Here is a 16,906-nt window from a genome sequence, read left to right as displayed (position 1 = left end):
ACGCATATATAAAACGAAATCCCTGAAGTTCGACCCTTGACTCACCAGGACTCTAGTTGGATTTATACTTGGGTCTAACTAGGTAAAATAATGCATTAATAAGACATCACATAACACTCACTCCATCGCATATTTAAAACGCATCAGTTGTGGGGAGCAACTGGAACATATACTGCACATCCAAAAATTCTTAGATGAAAAATATCTGGCTCATGGCCATAAGCTAATTGTAATGGTGAGTACTTATGATAAGCTATTGGCCTAATGCAGAAATTGATATTGCATGCAAAATAGCTTGTCTCCATACATATGTAGGAAGCTTAGCTCTCATAAGTAATGATCTTGCAATTAATTGCAAATGTTTTATATGATTCTGTTAAACCATTTTATTCATGAACATGAGCTACAAGATGTTCAACACTTATCCCAATTGACATACAATAATTATCAAAAGCTTGGGATGTAAATTCACTAGTATTATCAAGACAAATGGTTTTAATTGTATAATTGGGAAATCGTGCTCTTAACTTAATTATTTGAGCAAGTAATCTTGCAAATGCAAGATTTTGACTTGATAACAAGCATACGTGTGACCATTTGCTGGATGCGTCTATTAATACCATAAAATATCTAAGTGGTACACTTGGTAGGTTAATAGGTCCACATATATCACCATGAATTCGTCTAATAATTAATTTTCCTTGAGAGCAAACATCACATGATAATTCATTAGATTGAAGAATCTTTTGGCTCTTCAATGAGTGTCCATTTGAATTCTTATTAATTCTTCTCATCATTATGAACCTTGGATGACCCAATCTATCATGCCAAATAGCAAATATATCTGGATTCATGAACTTTAGGTTCATTGTTGCATATGTTTCAATTACTCGTATATGAGTATAATACAAACTAGAAGATAAAGTAGGTAACTTTTTCAATATACGTTTTTCATTTGAGGTAGTAGAAATAAGATATAGATACTCCACATTATTCTTACTATCAATCTCAATATGATAACCACAACGTATTTCTTTAAAACTTAGAAGAATTCTCTTTGATTGACTAGAGAACAATGCATTATTAATTTTGAATTTTGTCCCTCTAAGCAAAATAATATTTGCTTTTCCAAAACTTTCAATCTAGTTTGCAGAGCCTGATATTATATTTGCTTTTGCTTTCAACATTATCAATTTGGAAAAATATTTTTTATTTGTAAGTATTGTGTGTGTAGTTTCTCTATCTACTAGACACAGATCTTCTTTACTCATTTTTTAATCACCCAACATATAAAATGATCCATGTTTCTTCATTAAATGAAAATAATTACAAGAAGAAAAACAACATTTGGAATATACAAAAGGTTAACATCTATTAATAGGGGAAAAAGCATGAAGATGGACAAAAAATATTAAGTCTAGGTATTTTCAAAGTCAAAAGAAACACTTGATGTTTTATTAACTGTGTCAATCTTCTTTTCAGGAGATTCAAAGAAGTCTGTCACATCCAAATTTGGCATATGGGATGGATCAAATATATCATTATCCTGGTATGCAAAATTTGCTTCCACGTTTTTCTCTTTTTTCTTTCGGGGAGCCTTGATAGAGATCAACTAAGTTTTTTTTACGTACAACAGGTACGTGACCAATGCCCAGTCATTCCGCATCGGAAGCAGTTATTTTCAACACTCTTTGAACTCTAATGATGATCATATACGTACAACAGGTACGTGACCAATGCCCAGTCATTCCGCATCGGAAGCAGTTATTTAATTATATCGTATCGGAAGCAGGATTTAGATCATGTCACCTATGATCATCATGGTGAAATGTAAGTCTCTATTATAAACGATGTTATATAATGAGACTAGTTATTTCGTGGTTCGGTCTTATACAAACTCCTTTGTATAGAATATCTCTGCTCGCATGTATTCACATGAATGATCAGGATTAGATCATTTGTAGCAATTTACAACAATTGTAACGTCTACAAAGCGGGTCATACTTGTAGTGTCACCAAGATAAGGTATCCAGTCTTATCCCTCTATTACAGATCATTTAGGTTATCAACACGATCTACCTGTATGTCTCTACATACATGTTTAAGCTAAAAAAACAATCTTGAATGTTAGTTTATTGGTTTGTGGGTTTAATGCTACTAAATACCAAATAAAACATCTCATATTTTATTAAATAAATAAATTATTTTTACCATGCAATTATAAACTACATGACCTTACAAGATTTAAGGCATCAACACCAAAAAAAATTTAATACTACAAATTTTAATTTTATAATATTGTTTATAGTAACACTATTACAAAATAATTTATTTATATTAGAAATTTAATATGTACTAAATATGAAAATTTTAATTTATTAATTATAATAAAGAGAAAAAATAAACCGACCTACCTTAGGGAAGCGATAGGAACTCGTGATAAATGTTGTGAAATTGAGAAGCACAATAGAGTACAATGAGAACACGGATATGGAGAAAATATAATATAATAATAAATAACTAAATAAAATAACTAAAATTATGAAAATTGGATAATATGAAAAGTTGAGTGAAATTTCGAACTGGATTTTCTCAGTCATGTGTGTTTTTCAAGATCCATAAAATGTCACTATTTATAGGTAGATGTGGTATATTTAGACACTATGCATGAGTAGTTGAACGGGGGCAACATGTATAATAATAGAAAAATGACATTTGACATTGGATACTGAGCATGATATCTAATATCTATTTATAATAATTATAATTTTTTTTATAAAATAAATCCTATTAAATATGAACATTTCAAAGTAAATATCTACGATTCTTTGGGAACCCTATCTTTTGATGCAAGACCTAGTCAACTGCTTACACTCCCGTCTCTAAAATCCACGTGTACAATCCAACGGCTCTAATTCTCCCAACTCAACATAGCTAAATTTCTGTGCCGGTTTTGTCAATAGGGCAAAGCCAACGACGTCAATCAACGGGCCAGTTCAAGTTCGGGTCCGAGCCTCAGGTACGGAGTCAGGTTTGGAACCAGAACTAAGCTTCTTTTGAAGTCCTCGAAAGCTCAAACAAGTGTGATGCTAACTTTGAGCAGTTCGAACCTGGTAAAATCTCTGATCACTAGCCCTAGAACTTGTTAATCGACGCTGAATTACAAGTTCCTCAATTCTAGGTGAGAATTTTGGCTGTTTTAAACTATTGAATTGTTAAAGGCTTCGTTTGAGATTGTGAAAAGGTTTCGTGCTTATTGAATTGAATTTATTCTATACGTGATATTGAATTTGAGAGCGAGATAATTGATCAAGGAAGATCTTACTTTCAGGACTTCGAAGATTGGTAATGCGGGCGTTGATCCGTCTCTTTGGTGTTTCTTGAGGCTGATTCGTGTCAGTGCAGAGCTGAATTCAACAGGCTGCAGAGTCTTCTGCTTAATTTTGCAGATATAGGTTATAATTACGGTATATTTTAGGATTTTCGTTGCTTTCTTGAGCAGTTCGTTCGGTTTCAAGATTGAAGATGGCGCAGAGTAACTGGGAAGCAGATAAGATGTAAATATTTCTCATCAATTCTCCTTTCATCCATTATTAGATGTTTCTGTTTCAATCTATTGTTAGAATTTGCTTCAATTACACGTTTCATGAATTATCGTTTACTTTCCAGGCTCGATGTGTACATTTATGATTACTTGGTGAAGAAAAAATTACATGCCACTGCTAAGTCCTTCATGAATGAAGGAAAGGTCGCTCCAGATCCAGTTGGTAATACTTCTGAAATATCTGTCAATTCTTATTCAATACATTTCTAGTGGAACAAAACTTTAGTCTGGTTCTACTCAGAGTTTCCTTCATTGTGTATTTTATCATACATCTTTTCTCAGTACACTCGAGTGGAGTGTAGAGGAGAGGAAAGTGTTAATATTGTAACTAGATTACTGTATTACACTCTGTGCAGCGATTTAGAATTGAATGTTGCATTAACATTATTAGTCCTTGCATATGATGATGTGCAGCAATTGATGCTCCTGGAGGTTTTTTGTTCGAATGGTGGTCTGTATTCTGGGATATATTTATAGCAAGGACGAACGAGAAACATTCTGAAGCTGCTGCTGCATATATAGAGGTGATTTCTTCAACATATTATTTTTCAGAACTGTCGACCTAATTACTGGTGAATTTAATTGATGCTAAGTTTCATTGGATCCTATACTTTGTTTCCTATGTCTTGTGTGCAGGCACAACAAATTAAACAGAAAGAACAACAACTGCAGATGCAACAACTGCAGCTTATGCGTCAAGCTCAGTTACAACGAAGGGATGGTACTCATCCTTCGCTTGGTGGTCCACTAAATGTTGTTAATTCTGAAGGAATGTTGGGGCAACCAACAGCAAGTGCTCTGGCAGCAAGAATGTACGAGGAGCGCATGAAAAACCCCAATTTAGTCGATTCAGAAACATCCCAACCACTGCTTGATGCAAGGATGGGCCTGAAACCAGCTACAAATCATCCAGGGCAAGTTTCTTTTAATCTTATTAATTCTTTTTATGTTCATTTTCTTGAGCCTAATGTATAGAAAATGCATCCTTCTTGGTTCCTCGAATAACACAGACAGATAGGAAACCCTGGAAGTGTGAATGCAGCATTGCAACAGATCCAGGCCCGAGGTCAGCAGCCCACGGTAATTGGTTTATTTAGCATCCCTTGCTCCCTAGTGTTTCTTTCTTTGTATTTAGCTGCAGGGTTGATCTAAAATCTCATATCTGTAGGATATTAAACCAGAGGTCAGTATTGGTGGTACTCAAAGGTCATTGCCTATGGATCCATCTTCAGTTTATGGGCCAGGATTAATACAGTCAAAACCTGGAATAGGAAACACAGGTTTGTATCCTTCCTAAATAAAATGCTTCAGGCACGTCCCCGCCCGCCTTTTCCTCAAGGCTTCTATAAATTTTACTATTCAATCAAGACACCAACACTCTTTATGTCCGTATCCATGTTCAAACTGATTTTGTCATGATATAATGATTGTGTGGAGTTTGTACTTATGTAGAGTGCATGCTACGAGGACAAGGTTTTAGGTTTATGGTATTCAAATATGTCATGCAGGTAAGGGAAGCTAGTTGAATAGTTACTGAATAAAGCATCTCGAGTGAACAACCAGAAAAAAAAAAACATGGAAGGGCCTAAACTAGATTACAAGTGGTACTACCAAAAAATCCTACCACAAGTGAAGACCTACATAAAACATATTTTGAAGACCCAGAGAGCTCCTAAACAATTTAGCTTAATCAGAGTGATCTGTTGTTTGTATCAGTTTTCTTGCCTCTAATTTGATTTTGAATATAGAATATTTCTGATAAAAAAATTTATTCTTTGTGATGGTAATTTTTCATTAATTTTCCAAATAGCTCGGTAAAGTGTGACACAATTTGCTTGACCAATTGCTTTTCTTTTTGAATTAATTGAAAACATATGATTACAATATTCTATTTGATTTATTTGCTGTTTGCTTAATGGGTGTTTAACAAACCTTATGAAACCTTCCTCCCCTGTTTGAATGCTTTCAGAGTCGGCCATAAGATACTTGGCTTTTATTCTGCTGTTCCATTGGCTTCACTAAGTTAATGGAGATTATTTACTTGAAATGCTTCTAATCACTTTTGTTTTGTTTTGTTTTGTTCTTCTTTTTGTTTTGTTTTGTTTGTTTGTTTGTTTGTTTGCTTTTTCTTTTTTGAGGTCCATCCTCCAAATCTTGAAAAACCTGTGTTCATTTTCCAGGATTGAACACTGGAGTCAATAATCTTCCACTGAAGGGATGGCCTTTAGCTGTAAGTCATATTTCTCTCGTTCTTTGGATTATGGATATTTGAGTATGCTTTCAAGTTCACATTTGTGGCTTTTTCTAAAGCAGGGTCTTGAGCAAATAAGGCCAGGTTTAGGCGCACAGGTTCAAAAACCTTTCCAAAGTGCTAATCAATTTCAGCTCTTACCGCAGCAGCAGCAGCAGCAGCTCTTGGCACAGGTCCAAGCACAGGGAAGTCTTGGTGGTTCGGCTATGTATGGTGACATGGATCCTCAAAGATTTAGAGGGTTATCAAGAAATAATTTAAACGCAAAAGATGGTCAACTAATTGCAAATGATGGATCAATTGGCTCGCCTATGCAGTCAACGTCATCGAAGGTAAGTTTTCCTACTGGAAGTGCACGCCTCAAATCTGAAAGTAGTAACCTAAATGGTTAAAGGCACACTTTGCAGATGAATATTCCACAAATGCAACAGTCTTCTTCTCAACAGCAGGATGGTTTGCATCCTCAGCAAGTACAACAGGTTTTGCTAATTCTTATGACACTACAACTTATTATCTTTTCCTTTCGATTCATAAGTTAAAAGGAAATAGATCTTTCTGTTACTATCCTATCTGAGTACTGTTGATGACAGCGTTCTTTATAATTTCACAGCCAGAAACTTTCTTTCTGCACATTATCAACCCACTAATTGTTTATTGAATGTGGTCCACAGAACCGAAAGAGGAAGGGACCTTCATCATCTGGAGCTGCTAACAGTACTGGAACAGGGAATACCATTGGACCTAACTCCCAACCATCAACTCCATCAACTCACACCCCTGGTGATGGAGCTGTTATTGCCCCCAATATGCAGAATGTTAATAGCATGCCAAAGAATATGATGTTGTATGCGAATGATGGACCAGGGGGTCTTGCGTCGTCCACAAACCAGCTGGTAAAGGAATTTATTACCTCAACATGTTATGTGCGTTAACAAAGAGACAAAAATTGTAACCAGTCCTCTAGCATGAACATTTGCATATATCAAAACCCATGCATCTATCTGGTATAGAATAATTCTGGGGATCTTTGGTTAAATCCTAGATGGCTAGTGAAGTATATATGTCTTTTCAGTTTGATACTTATAATCATATCTTTTAGCTTTCTTTCTTTTCATTCTCAATGTTCTAGAATTTAGATTCCATTGGACACCAGCCACTTTCTTTTGGTTGTGTATGTGTGATAGATATGGATTAGTAATTGTGATGGCGGTCATCATGTTTTCTTGTATGTTGTTTTACATGTTTGGCTATGTATTCTTAACCTGACATGAAATATCATTTCCAGCTATAGCACTTCTGTGTCCTACAGTTGATTAATCTGGTAACTATAATATTTAATTATTTCCCATTTCAGGAAGACATGGAACATCTTGGAGACATTGCCTCCTTAGATGATAATGTAGAATCATTTCTCTCACATGACGACGGAGATGGAAGGGATTTGTTTGGCACATTGAAGCGGAACCCTTCTGAGCATGCTGCAGAAAATTCAAAGGGTAATCCATGATTGCTTCTTTCAAACAGTGGTCATGGAAGTCCTGGTTCTGATAGACTATATCATTGGTTTTTTGTCCCCACCCCATGTTAGGTCCTTCTTTTAGTGAAGTTGGTTCCATGCGTAAAAGCAACAGCAAAGTTGTGTGCTGTCATTTCTCTTCGGATGGGAAGTTATTGGCAAGTGCCGGTCATGACAAAAGGGTATTAAAAATTGTATTTCTTCTGTGTTCTTTACTGCAGATGTTGATCTTGATTTCCTTAAAGAGAAATGTGAACTCCTTCACAATTGCTTCTTTATAAGAGTTGATGAGCTTTGCAAGTTTTTACTTCTCATTAGCTTAATGGGATCTTCTCCTCTACTTTCTTTCTTCTGAATGTGTGCCATTTTGGCATTTGTTTATGTAAACTTTATGCATTACTTTACAGAGACGCAATAGTAATGCTTCAAATCTTTCATATTAGTGCTGTGCAATTCTCTTTCAATTCATTTTATGCCATGCAGAAGGTAGTTTCCTAGTACTCCAATTCAAATAGAAAGTATTTTGAAAAAGAAATGCTAACAAAAATACGCTCCCAAGTACATAATAATTTGGTTCGTATGATAGCAAACATTGGTAAAACATCGTCTCGTCCAGATACCATCCAATACGTTCATATAAGCATGATGATAATACCAATAAATTTTTGTTTGTCCGCTTGTTGATATTTCTTATTATTATTTTATTAGGTCGTTATCTGGAACATGGAGACATTGCAAACTGAAACCATGCCAGAGGAACACACTCTTATCATTTCTGATGTTCGTTTCAGACCCAATTCAACGCAGCTAGCCACATCTTCCTTTGATGCAACTATTCGACTTTGGGATGCAGCACAAGTAGGTTTATTCTGTTAACTTCACTTCCACAAGATGTAGTTTTGGTGATATGTTATTTGAATCGATCTATCTTTCAATCCCTCTCCTTTGTTCTTTATATAAATCACCATGTGAGATCTTTTCTTGCAGCCAACTTATTGTCTACGTGCATATACCGGACATACCTCCCAAGTGGCATCTCTTGATTTCCACCCTAAGAAGAGTGAGATTTTCTGCTCTTGTGATGCGAACAATGAGATACGGTACTGGCACGTCAGTCAGGGTTCTACACACATCTCCAAGGCTAGTCCAATGATTCCTTTTTGTTCTTTCAAATTCCCAATCTATCATAGCTAGCAGTTAATTTCTAGTCTAAATGCAAGTTTGTGAACCAGGGTGGCAATGGCTCGAAGCAGGTGAGATTTCAGCCAAGAACAGGGCAGTTTCTGGCTGCAGCATCAGAGAGCGTGGTTTCTGTAATTGATTTCGAGTCAGACAGGCCAACACTCTCATTAAAGGTAAAAAAAGTAAATTTCATGATGTGGTATTCTTTTTTCCTGTCATTGCAATTCTCAATTATGTTCGACATATTTATTCATTTTTAACAATGGATAAATATTTTTAGTTTGAGAAATAGTATTTTAATTTCAACCTTTGTAGAAAAATGTAGGATTATACATTTATTCAATTCTCTTCAAAGTAGTTTAGTAGCAAAAATATGGAATCTTGGAAAAAAAATAATATTTCAAATAAAAAAATCGATTTAGACCTTCAAAGTTGGGTCGAATCACTTAAAACTTCAAACTAATAATTGTATCAACTAAAACCCTGAACTTTTATTAGCAAATCAATTTAGACCCTCTGTTAGGTCTTCATTTTAAGACTGTATAATTTTCACACGTATACCACTCTTCTTTAAATGCTTGAATCAAATGGATAGTAGTGATTTTTTATTATTATTATTATTAATACGAGTGAATCTCCTCGCTGCCCTTTGTTTTTCTCGACTATTTAAGAATTTAGTCACAATTTTTTTTTGGCTAATTTGGCAGAATTTTGGGAGAATACTAATCTTATTAGGTGGTTTTGAGATGATACTAAGTGGAATCAAGTGAAAATTGTTATAAATTACTCACAGAGGGTCTAAAGTAACTCACTTATGAAAGTTTAGAGCTTAAATTGATACAATTATTAGTTTGAGGTTTTTATTGGTATAATCCCAAAATTTTTTATGTAAATTGGGTTTTCCCCTTGAAATTATAGATTAAGATTGTAGGTGCTTCCGTTCACCTTAATTCTCAATTTTTCTGAAAAAACCAACACACTCATATAAGGTTAAGTGGTTAACTTTTCAGATCAAAAGTTATTTTCTTGCCATTTCTTTTCATTTATTTGATTCTTTTCCACGAGAATTTTATAGCATTTTGATTTCTTGTTCTTTAAAACTGAACTCGATAAAAATTAGATGAATGCAAAATCTGATGCTGTTTTCTTCTTTCAGTTTCTTTCTTGTTTCTTATTTTCTTTCATGTTATGATAGCATTGTTTCTTATTAAGAAAAAAACAATTGAAAATTTTGAAGGATTGATAATATGATATTTTCGTATGTTGCCATATTTAGAGAAGATTTTACAGGGTAATGAACGAAGCATATAAAATAATAGTTTTTTTTTTTTGTACGGATACCTAAAATTTATACGAAAATAAGTTTTATATTTTTCACTCTCGCTCCCTATTTTTCCTCTTGCTCTCGCTCTTTATGTAGTTTCTCGCTCTTGGTCCCCACTTTACCTTTCGCTCTCCATATTTTCCCCTTTTGCTCTCGTTCCATTGCTCCCTCTCACTCTTTATTTTATCCCTTGCCCTCACTTCTTTTCCAACGGTGAGTTTTGACCTATGATAAAGAGTGAGAGGGAGAGGGAAAATATGGAGCAGGAACCAGAGCCTACATAGAGAGCGAGATCAAGAGGGATAATAGGCAGCTGGAGAAAAAATTAAAATAAAAAACAAAAAAGATTTGCCAACTCTAGTTAAACCTTAATTGGTTGCAATTTTTTAGGTCAGTCTGTCAAAGTATTTAAGTTTTGATATAAAAGGATGGAACCATGCCTATTATAACATTGATCTCGGTTATTACAACTCAGAAAACTTTAGGCTAATGCATTTGGAGATGTTTTAGTCTCTACTGTTTGGATTTTTTTTTCTTTCCATTTAGTCTCTATTGTTTAACATTTTTCAATTTAATCCCATATGTTTTAACATTTCTCAATTTAATTCTTTGTGGTCGGTAAATGTTAAAATTACTGGATGATAAATGTACTAATTTCATAGTGAACTGGTAGAAACATTGCTTTAAAAAGGGCCTTGAGGCGCACCCAACGCCAGGAGCAGCTCCATGTGGAGACACTTTTAGGAATGCCGATAAAATGAATATTATGAGGAGAGAAAATCACCTTTCCAAAAAAATTGCCAACTAGTAGAAAGTGTAGTCTAACTATAATTATAAGACTGTTCTAAGTTTTCACTTAGAGGCAGCCAGAAAATAATATTTGCCTCCAACTGAGAAGTTTTTGCACTTAAAAAAATTGGTCAGTCTCTTCGTTCCAAAATGTCCATATGGAAGAAAATCCCATTCCAAAAGTTTTTAAAAGGGTGACTGGTGGGTGCTACTTTTCAAGAAAGTGTAGATTGACACTACTTAGCAAAACTTTATCAAGTTGCAACAATTGGTAACTAAGAAAATATAGTGGGTGATGTTGAGAAATGTGAGTGATTGAGTGTTGTGGCTAAAGATGCAAAGATGTCGATGGTGATGTGGCGATTCTACTAAATTTATTCCCTAGATGGAAAATGCTACCAATATGCGCCTGCAAGTCTGCCGTATCACCCTGTTCTAGTGAATTAGGTTATTCTTCTATTTGGCCCTTGCTTCAAAGTACATTTAGGAGTCCAAGCAATTGATCCTAAATTTCTATGGTCAGCTTTTACTTAGGTAATTATCCACCCAACCCTCTTAAATAGGCAATCGCCCTATGTTTAAGGTGGATTAAAATGAAACTCTATTTCTAGCCTCATTCTTCTACGTTGGCTTTATGACATCAATTAGTTCTCAACCTGTTAGGCAAATCTAAATTGTCAGTTCATACTTGACAACAAACGAGAAAATCAATAAAATCAAACTACAGAAGGGAAACATAACAATCGAGCAAGCTTATATAAGAAAGCACAATTCCTCTAGAGCATCCACGCAATCGAATACCAAAAGACTTTGCTCATGATGGAAATATGAAAAGGAATTTCCCTGAATTTAGAATGCAAGTCAACATGATTGCAGTAGACTCAAAGTAATAACTCCTAAACTAAACTTGAGATGATATACAAAGGAAAAGTAAACCGAGCTAGAAACTAAACCGCTCGACGACTTAATTCTTCCTTTGTCCAAGTGGAATCAAATTGTATTCAACCCTAAGACCCTCGACATAGAGAGATGGAGAAGTTAGGACTTGGGAGATAGTGAGGAGTTGTGGAGCTTTAGCTCACGGTCTCTATAGAATTTTCTTTTCTCTCGGCAGTCAGTCTCCCCTCCAACAATGAAGTGTGTTTCCTTTTAGAGGCGTAGAGGTAGAGGTGGGCTGTAGTTGTTTGAGAAGTAGGTGAGTAGATCGACTTCAAAGCATCACGTCAGTTTTGGAGGTAGGATGGTGAGACTCAGTTTGTTTTGACCTGCTTCAAGCTTGTTGAATTAGTCAATTGTAAAGTTTTGGCTGCATAAGAAAATGTATGGTGTATAAATTCATAGAAGCACTCTGCACAAAAATATAACTTCTTAAAATTTCCTTTAAACCAACATTCTATACTAAACTAAGTTTAATAATCTAGACGTCAAAAATATTGTTCTTTCTCATTCTTACATGATTTGATCATAAACTAGCATAAAAAAGTAATTAAAAATGCAAGGAACAAGCCTTACAAAGTTTTACTCTTAAAATCAAAAGTTATCAGTGACCACTAAGGAAGCAGTGGAGAAAGTTCTGGATATCACTATAAATCAGGGTTATCCATCCAAAATAAGTAATTAGATGGTGCCAAAATTGGCAATAAATCCATAGAACTATGGAGAAAAAAGGTGGGATTGTGATTTATTCTCCCTTTTGGACATAAAGCAGTTGCTTGAATTGAGAGTAATACTGGGGCCTTTCCTCTTTGGACTTTTTCATGTGTATTAATGTTTCCCACAAGGAGTATTCAATTTTCACTTTCTTTGGATATCCATATTCCCAAACCCATTTGCATAAATTTGGATTAAGTAAGGTTACTTTGCTAACATCTTGAAGGAGGGAACTAACATTGAAACTCCTAGAACTAATCTCAAGTCCAGTTCCACTTATTGTCTTGGTGGTTGAAAGAAAAATCAGTGAGAGAATCCACGAGAGAAATCCAAGAATCCACGAGAGAAATCCAATCTCAAGTCTTTTAGTAAATATGGAGGTTTTCTGAAATCTGAGCTTGAGATCCTAATAAGCTTTTGAAGGGGGTAACAAACGTGATTAATGAATGCATTTCTGTGATTCGTGATAGCATAAAGTCTAGGGAAGGTAATTGAGAGAGAACTTTTTATCCTCCCAAAATATGATGTTAAGACTATTGCCTTAAAAAAAACTAACTATAGATGCCAATAGATCTTTAAGAGCGTCATCCTCTTCATGGGAAAATCTTTGAAGCCATCTATATGGAGGGCTATATTCTTATTACTGAGTTCCCAAGATCTGATATCTCTGAGATGATGGATAGTCTTATGGTTTTTTCCAATCGACCAAGTGGGTACGTCCTATGGCTTTGAATGCCTATCCCATAGAAGGTCCCTTACATGTTTCTTGATGGAGGAAGAAACCTTGTTAGTGAGTTAAAAAAATGTATGAGAAGTAGGAGACAAGTTTGCAAGGGGGATTTGTTGTTCCATCGAGTATTTGGCTAGAGAGGAATAGTAGGATTTTTCGAGGAGTTGAGAGATCTGGGAAGGTTGCTTGGTTTTGTATATCTTCAAGGGTGTCTCCTCACCGAGTTTTTTGGCAATTATCAGCTTAGTCTCATTCTTTTGGATTGAAGTCTATCCTAGTATTTAGTATTGAGGCTTCTTTTGAAGTCCGTCCTAGTATTTCTCAATTCTCACATTTATCCCTCAACATAGCACAAATGGAGGTCTTTCGTAAGAAATCTGCCATAAAATGGAAAGAAATGAAGAGAGATGATCAATGAGTGAATCATGTGATTAACACTGTGATTTTAACTTCTCATATGCAGATAAGATATTTGTTCTTCAATTTTACAAATTCAACATTGAAATCATAGCTACTAAAAACAACTATTTTACTGTTTAAAATAGTCGCGTTTTCATGAAAATAATATAACAAACAAACCAAGTTCCCCATGAAATGAACTTTAACAATTTAGGATGTTTGTTACAAATGTGCGACGGATCTTAAAAAATGCAACATAAGTTCAAATGCTTTTTAGTAATTTTCACAAGTTATTAAATATTAGTTGGATAAATTAGAGAGCTTTTCATTTAATTACAATCGTATTCATTTTATTAGTTATCTGGAAAGGTTTTTATCCAAAGGAGATTAAGCTTTTCCTCTAGGAGCTTAGCTTAGTATTGTCAACACTGCAGACTGTTTATAGCGTCGTATGTCATATATGTCTCTTTTTCCTTCTTGGTGTATTATGTGTCAGTGTGATGGGGAATCCCTAGTTCATCTTTTTGTGCATCGCTCTTTTGCTTCTTGTTTCTGGCACATTGTTTTAGATGTTTTTGGTTGGTCTTTGACCGAATCTAATTTTATCTTTTTGATATTTTGGCATCTCTTATGGTGGGTCAGCCTTTTGGTGGTGCTAAACGATTGATTTGGTTAGCCCTTGCGTGTTTTTTTTTTTTTTTTGGGATTCTCTGGTATGAGTGCAATGTTCATGTTTTCAAGGATTCTTTCTCATCTTTTGATAGGTTTCTAGATACAGTTTTGTCTACTCCTTTTTATTGGTGCAAAGATAAGCAGCCTTTTGACCATTATTTCAGTTTATCTTATTTAGTCTCCAATTGGAAATGTTTCTTGTAATTGCCTATTGGCTTTTAGGGTTTCCCATATTTCATTAATCGTTGAAAGGTTTCACACAATTGTATTCAATTCAAGTGGCTGATGAGAGAATAATGTTCATTTTTTAGGGTCACGCATCAGATGTCCATTCTCTTTGTTGGGATACAAATGGAGATTATTTGGCATCCGTTAGTCGGGATTCTGTCAGAGTGTGGTCGATCGCCACAGGAGAATGCATTCACGAGCTCATTTCTAGTGGAAATTTGTTTCATTCTTGTGTTTTTCACCCAAGTTATTCCTCCCTCTTGGTTATCGGCAGTTACCAGGTTATACTTTGCTTTACAATTATGCATTATTTCCTCTTTACATGGCTTTACTGTATCATTTGCTTTCAGTTATACTACCATATGCATCAAGAGCCTCTATGTCTCAGGAATTTATTTATAACCAATTAGGTTAAGTTATCCTTTTTCTTCTTCAAATAAATAAAATAACGATGTCATCCTCAAGTCCATGATGTTTATAGGAAGAACAATTTCAGTTTGGATGAAAAAAAGTGAGCAACTAACTTTTTAAAACTAATTATGAAATATGTTTATGTTGAGTTTTTTGTTTTGAAAAGCAAGTTTTCTATTTCAAGTAGTAGTTCCCACACCAACAGAGCCGCAACTTTTGCCATTTCTTATATATATCAATTCCATCGATTGACATTGATGACCCATATTGGTGTGAAGAAGATTAGGACGTTTTATATGATTCGCTAAACAATATCAGGAGGAGTTTTACATTGGTCCCTACTTTTTTTTTTTTTTAATACATGTTTGTAACTAGATTCAATCCGATGAATTGCAGACGTTGGAGCTGTGGAACATGGCTGAGAACAAGTGTATGACAATGCCTGCCCACGAGTGCGTGATTTCATCTTTGGCTCAATCACCAGTAACAGGAATGGTTGCCTCCACGAGCCACGACAAATCTGTCAAGATATGGAAATAAGAACAAACACATCTTCTCTTGCATTAGGTGAGTCAAATTCTGATTACACAAGTTTAGTGGCCTTTTTTCAGTTTTCTCAAAACTGCAGCTATAAGGCTGAATATGCAATTTTAAAAAGAAACGAAAAGGTGGAAAAAGGGAAAAAAGGGGGGGAGGGGGGGGGGGGATGGGGATTGAGAAGAAGAAGAGCCTTATTGTGTTCAAAATTTACCTTCCATTTTTCTTCATTATTTAGAGTGATGGTGGGTAATAAGTTGTTGCCTGTTGTGTGAAATTTCCCCTCATGTGTCTAATAGGGTTTTTAAGAAACTGAACCTTCTTTTAACTGCACCCTACTGATAGAGCTTAATTTGAACTGTTAAAGATTTACTACCTTCTCATAATTGCTAACTTAAAAGTTAATAATTTTGTTATTTAATTTATTAAATCTTATGTTATTATTATTATTATTATGGTTACTTCCGGCCCTACTTTGTTTATGTTTTCTTTCTCTCTCTCTTTTTTTTTTTTTTTGGACAAAACGTGGAAGGAGAATCGAACTTCTAATTTCAAGCTTAATAGTATAAGCAATATATCATTTGAGTCATGTTCATTTTTGGCAACTTTGTTTATGTTTTTAGCTCTGAAACAATCGGTTCTTTTAAGTTTCATTTATTTCTTTTATTTCAGTCCCTAAACTTTTACCTTTTATGTTTTTGTGTGTTTGAAAAATTTAGAATAAAAAAATTCATTTTGGTCTTTTTAATAGAATTTTTCATAAATCATCTAGCAAAGACTCTTTTGAAGTCGGGTATGATCAAGTGTTAAATTTGTTAAATAAATCAGATTAATTACTATAATTAAAATAGATTTGTAAAGTTTAGGAAAACAAACCATTTGGTGCATTATGTTTAAAAACTAAAATAAAATATAAATATTTGTTTTAATTGTATAATCAAGTCAAATTTGTAGGCAAAAAAGTCTTGGTAATACACCGGTATGAAATTCTTTCATTTTCTTCTTGCCAATATATTTAATCACTTGGGAATACATTTAATCAGTTCATCGAATATTTATTATATCAAACAAATAATTAAAAATAAGATAAGTGACAGCAATACGAACCAATAAAAAAAAAGCGCTCAATCTTCGAGCACATGGGGGGACGATTCGGTTACATGTGCGGCTCTCGCTCTGTATGGCACGTTGACGAATCAAATTCTGCCACGTTTCTCCCTCATCATTTTGGTCAGGCAAATCATTGAGGACGAAGAAAGAAGCGTAGAATTTTTATTTTTAATTTCTATATCTCAAAGTTTGCTGTCTGCTACCAAAGCAGGACAAATCCTTGAACGTTAATGCGTGTGGGGCCCTTTATTTATTATTTATTTTTTATATATGATTTTTTTTTTTATAATTACGAATATTTAAATAAAACTATATACTAACCATGATAAGGAAAAATGTCAAATTATTTATACAAATAGTAACATAAACATCTACACTGATACTTCTATCAATTATCTTCTATTACTGATAGATATTGATCTAGTTTCTATTATTGATAAATTTTTATTACGACTATTAGAGATAAATTTATATCAATTTCTATCGTTGATCGACATTGATAA

At 34.4% G+C, this 16,906-nt stretch overlaps 1 protein-coding gene across 3 annotated transcripts; it reads left to right on the top strand.

Moving 5' to 3' along the window:
- The first annotated feature begins 3,020 nt into the window (after nucleotides 1-3,020).
- Nucleotides 3,021-15,442, top strand: LOC120085318 (transcriptional corepressor LEUNIG_HOMOLOG). 3 transcript variants are annotated; one of them, XM_039041265.1, is made up of 18 exons: nucleotides 3,021-3,181; nucleotides 3,332-3,557; nucleotides 3,670-3,767; nucleotides 4,019-4,128; nucleotides 4,241-4,518; nucleotides 4,615-4,684; nucleotides 4,773-4,884; nucleotides 5,785-5,834; nucleotides 6,002-6,187; nucleotides 6,263-6,334; nucleotides 6,527-6,748; nucleotides 7,210-7,351; nucleotides 7,444-7,553; nucleotides 8,080-8,229; nucleotides 8,359-8,511; nucleotides 8,604-8,726; nucleotides 14,429-14,626; nucleotides 15,153-15,442. In XM_039041265.1, exons 2-18 carry the CDS (start codon nucleotides 3,526-3,528, stop codon nucleotides 15,294-15,296), a joined length of 2,250 nt encoding a protein of 749 aa, XP_038897193.1. In that variant the 5' UTR covers nucleotides 3,021-3,181; nucleotides 3,332-3,525; the 3' UTR covers nucleotides 15,297-15,442. The 3 variants fall into 3 exon arrangements, with proteins under 3 accessions (XP_038897193.1, XP_038897186.1, XP_038897178.1); XM_039041258.1 differs by having other exon boundaries at nucleotides 5,918-6,187; XM_039041250.1 differs by having other exon boundaries at nucleotides 5,915-6,187.
- Nucleotides 15,443-16,906: the final 1,464 nt, after the last annotated feature.

This window comes from Benincasa hispida, chromosome 1 (genome assembly GCF_009727055.1).
Source record: "Benincasa hispida cultivar B227 chromosome 1, ASM972705v1, whole genome shotgun sequence".
NCBI classification, from domain to species: domain Eukaryota; kingdom Viridiplantae; phylum Streptophyta; class Magnoliopsida; order Cucurbitales; family Cucurbitaceae; genus Benincasa; species Benincasa hispida.
The sequence above is the reverse complement of the archived record's forward strand: the minus strand, read 5'-3'. Positions and strand labels throughout refer to the sequence as shown.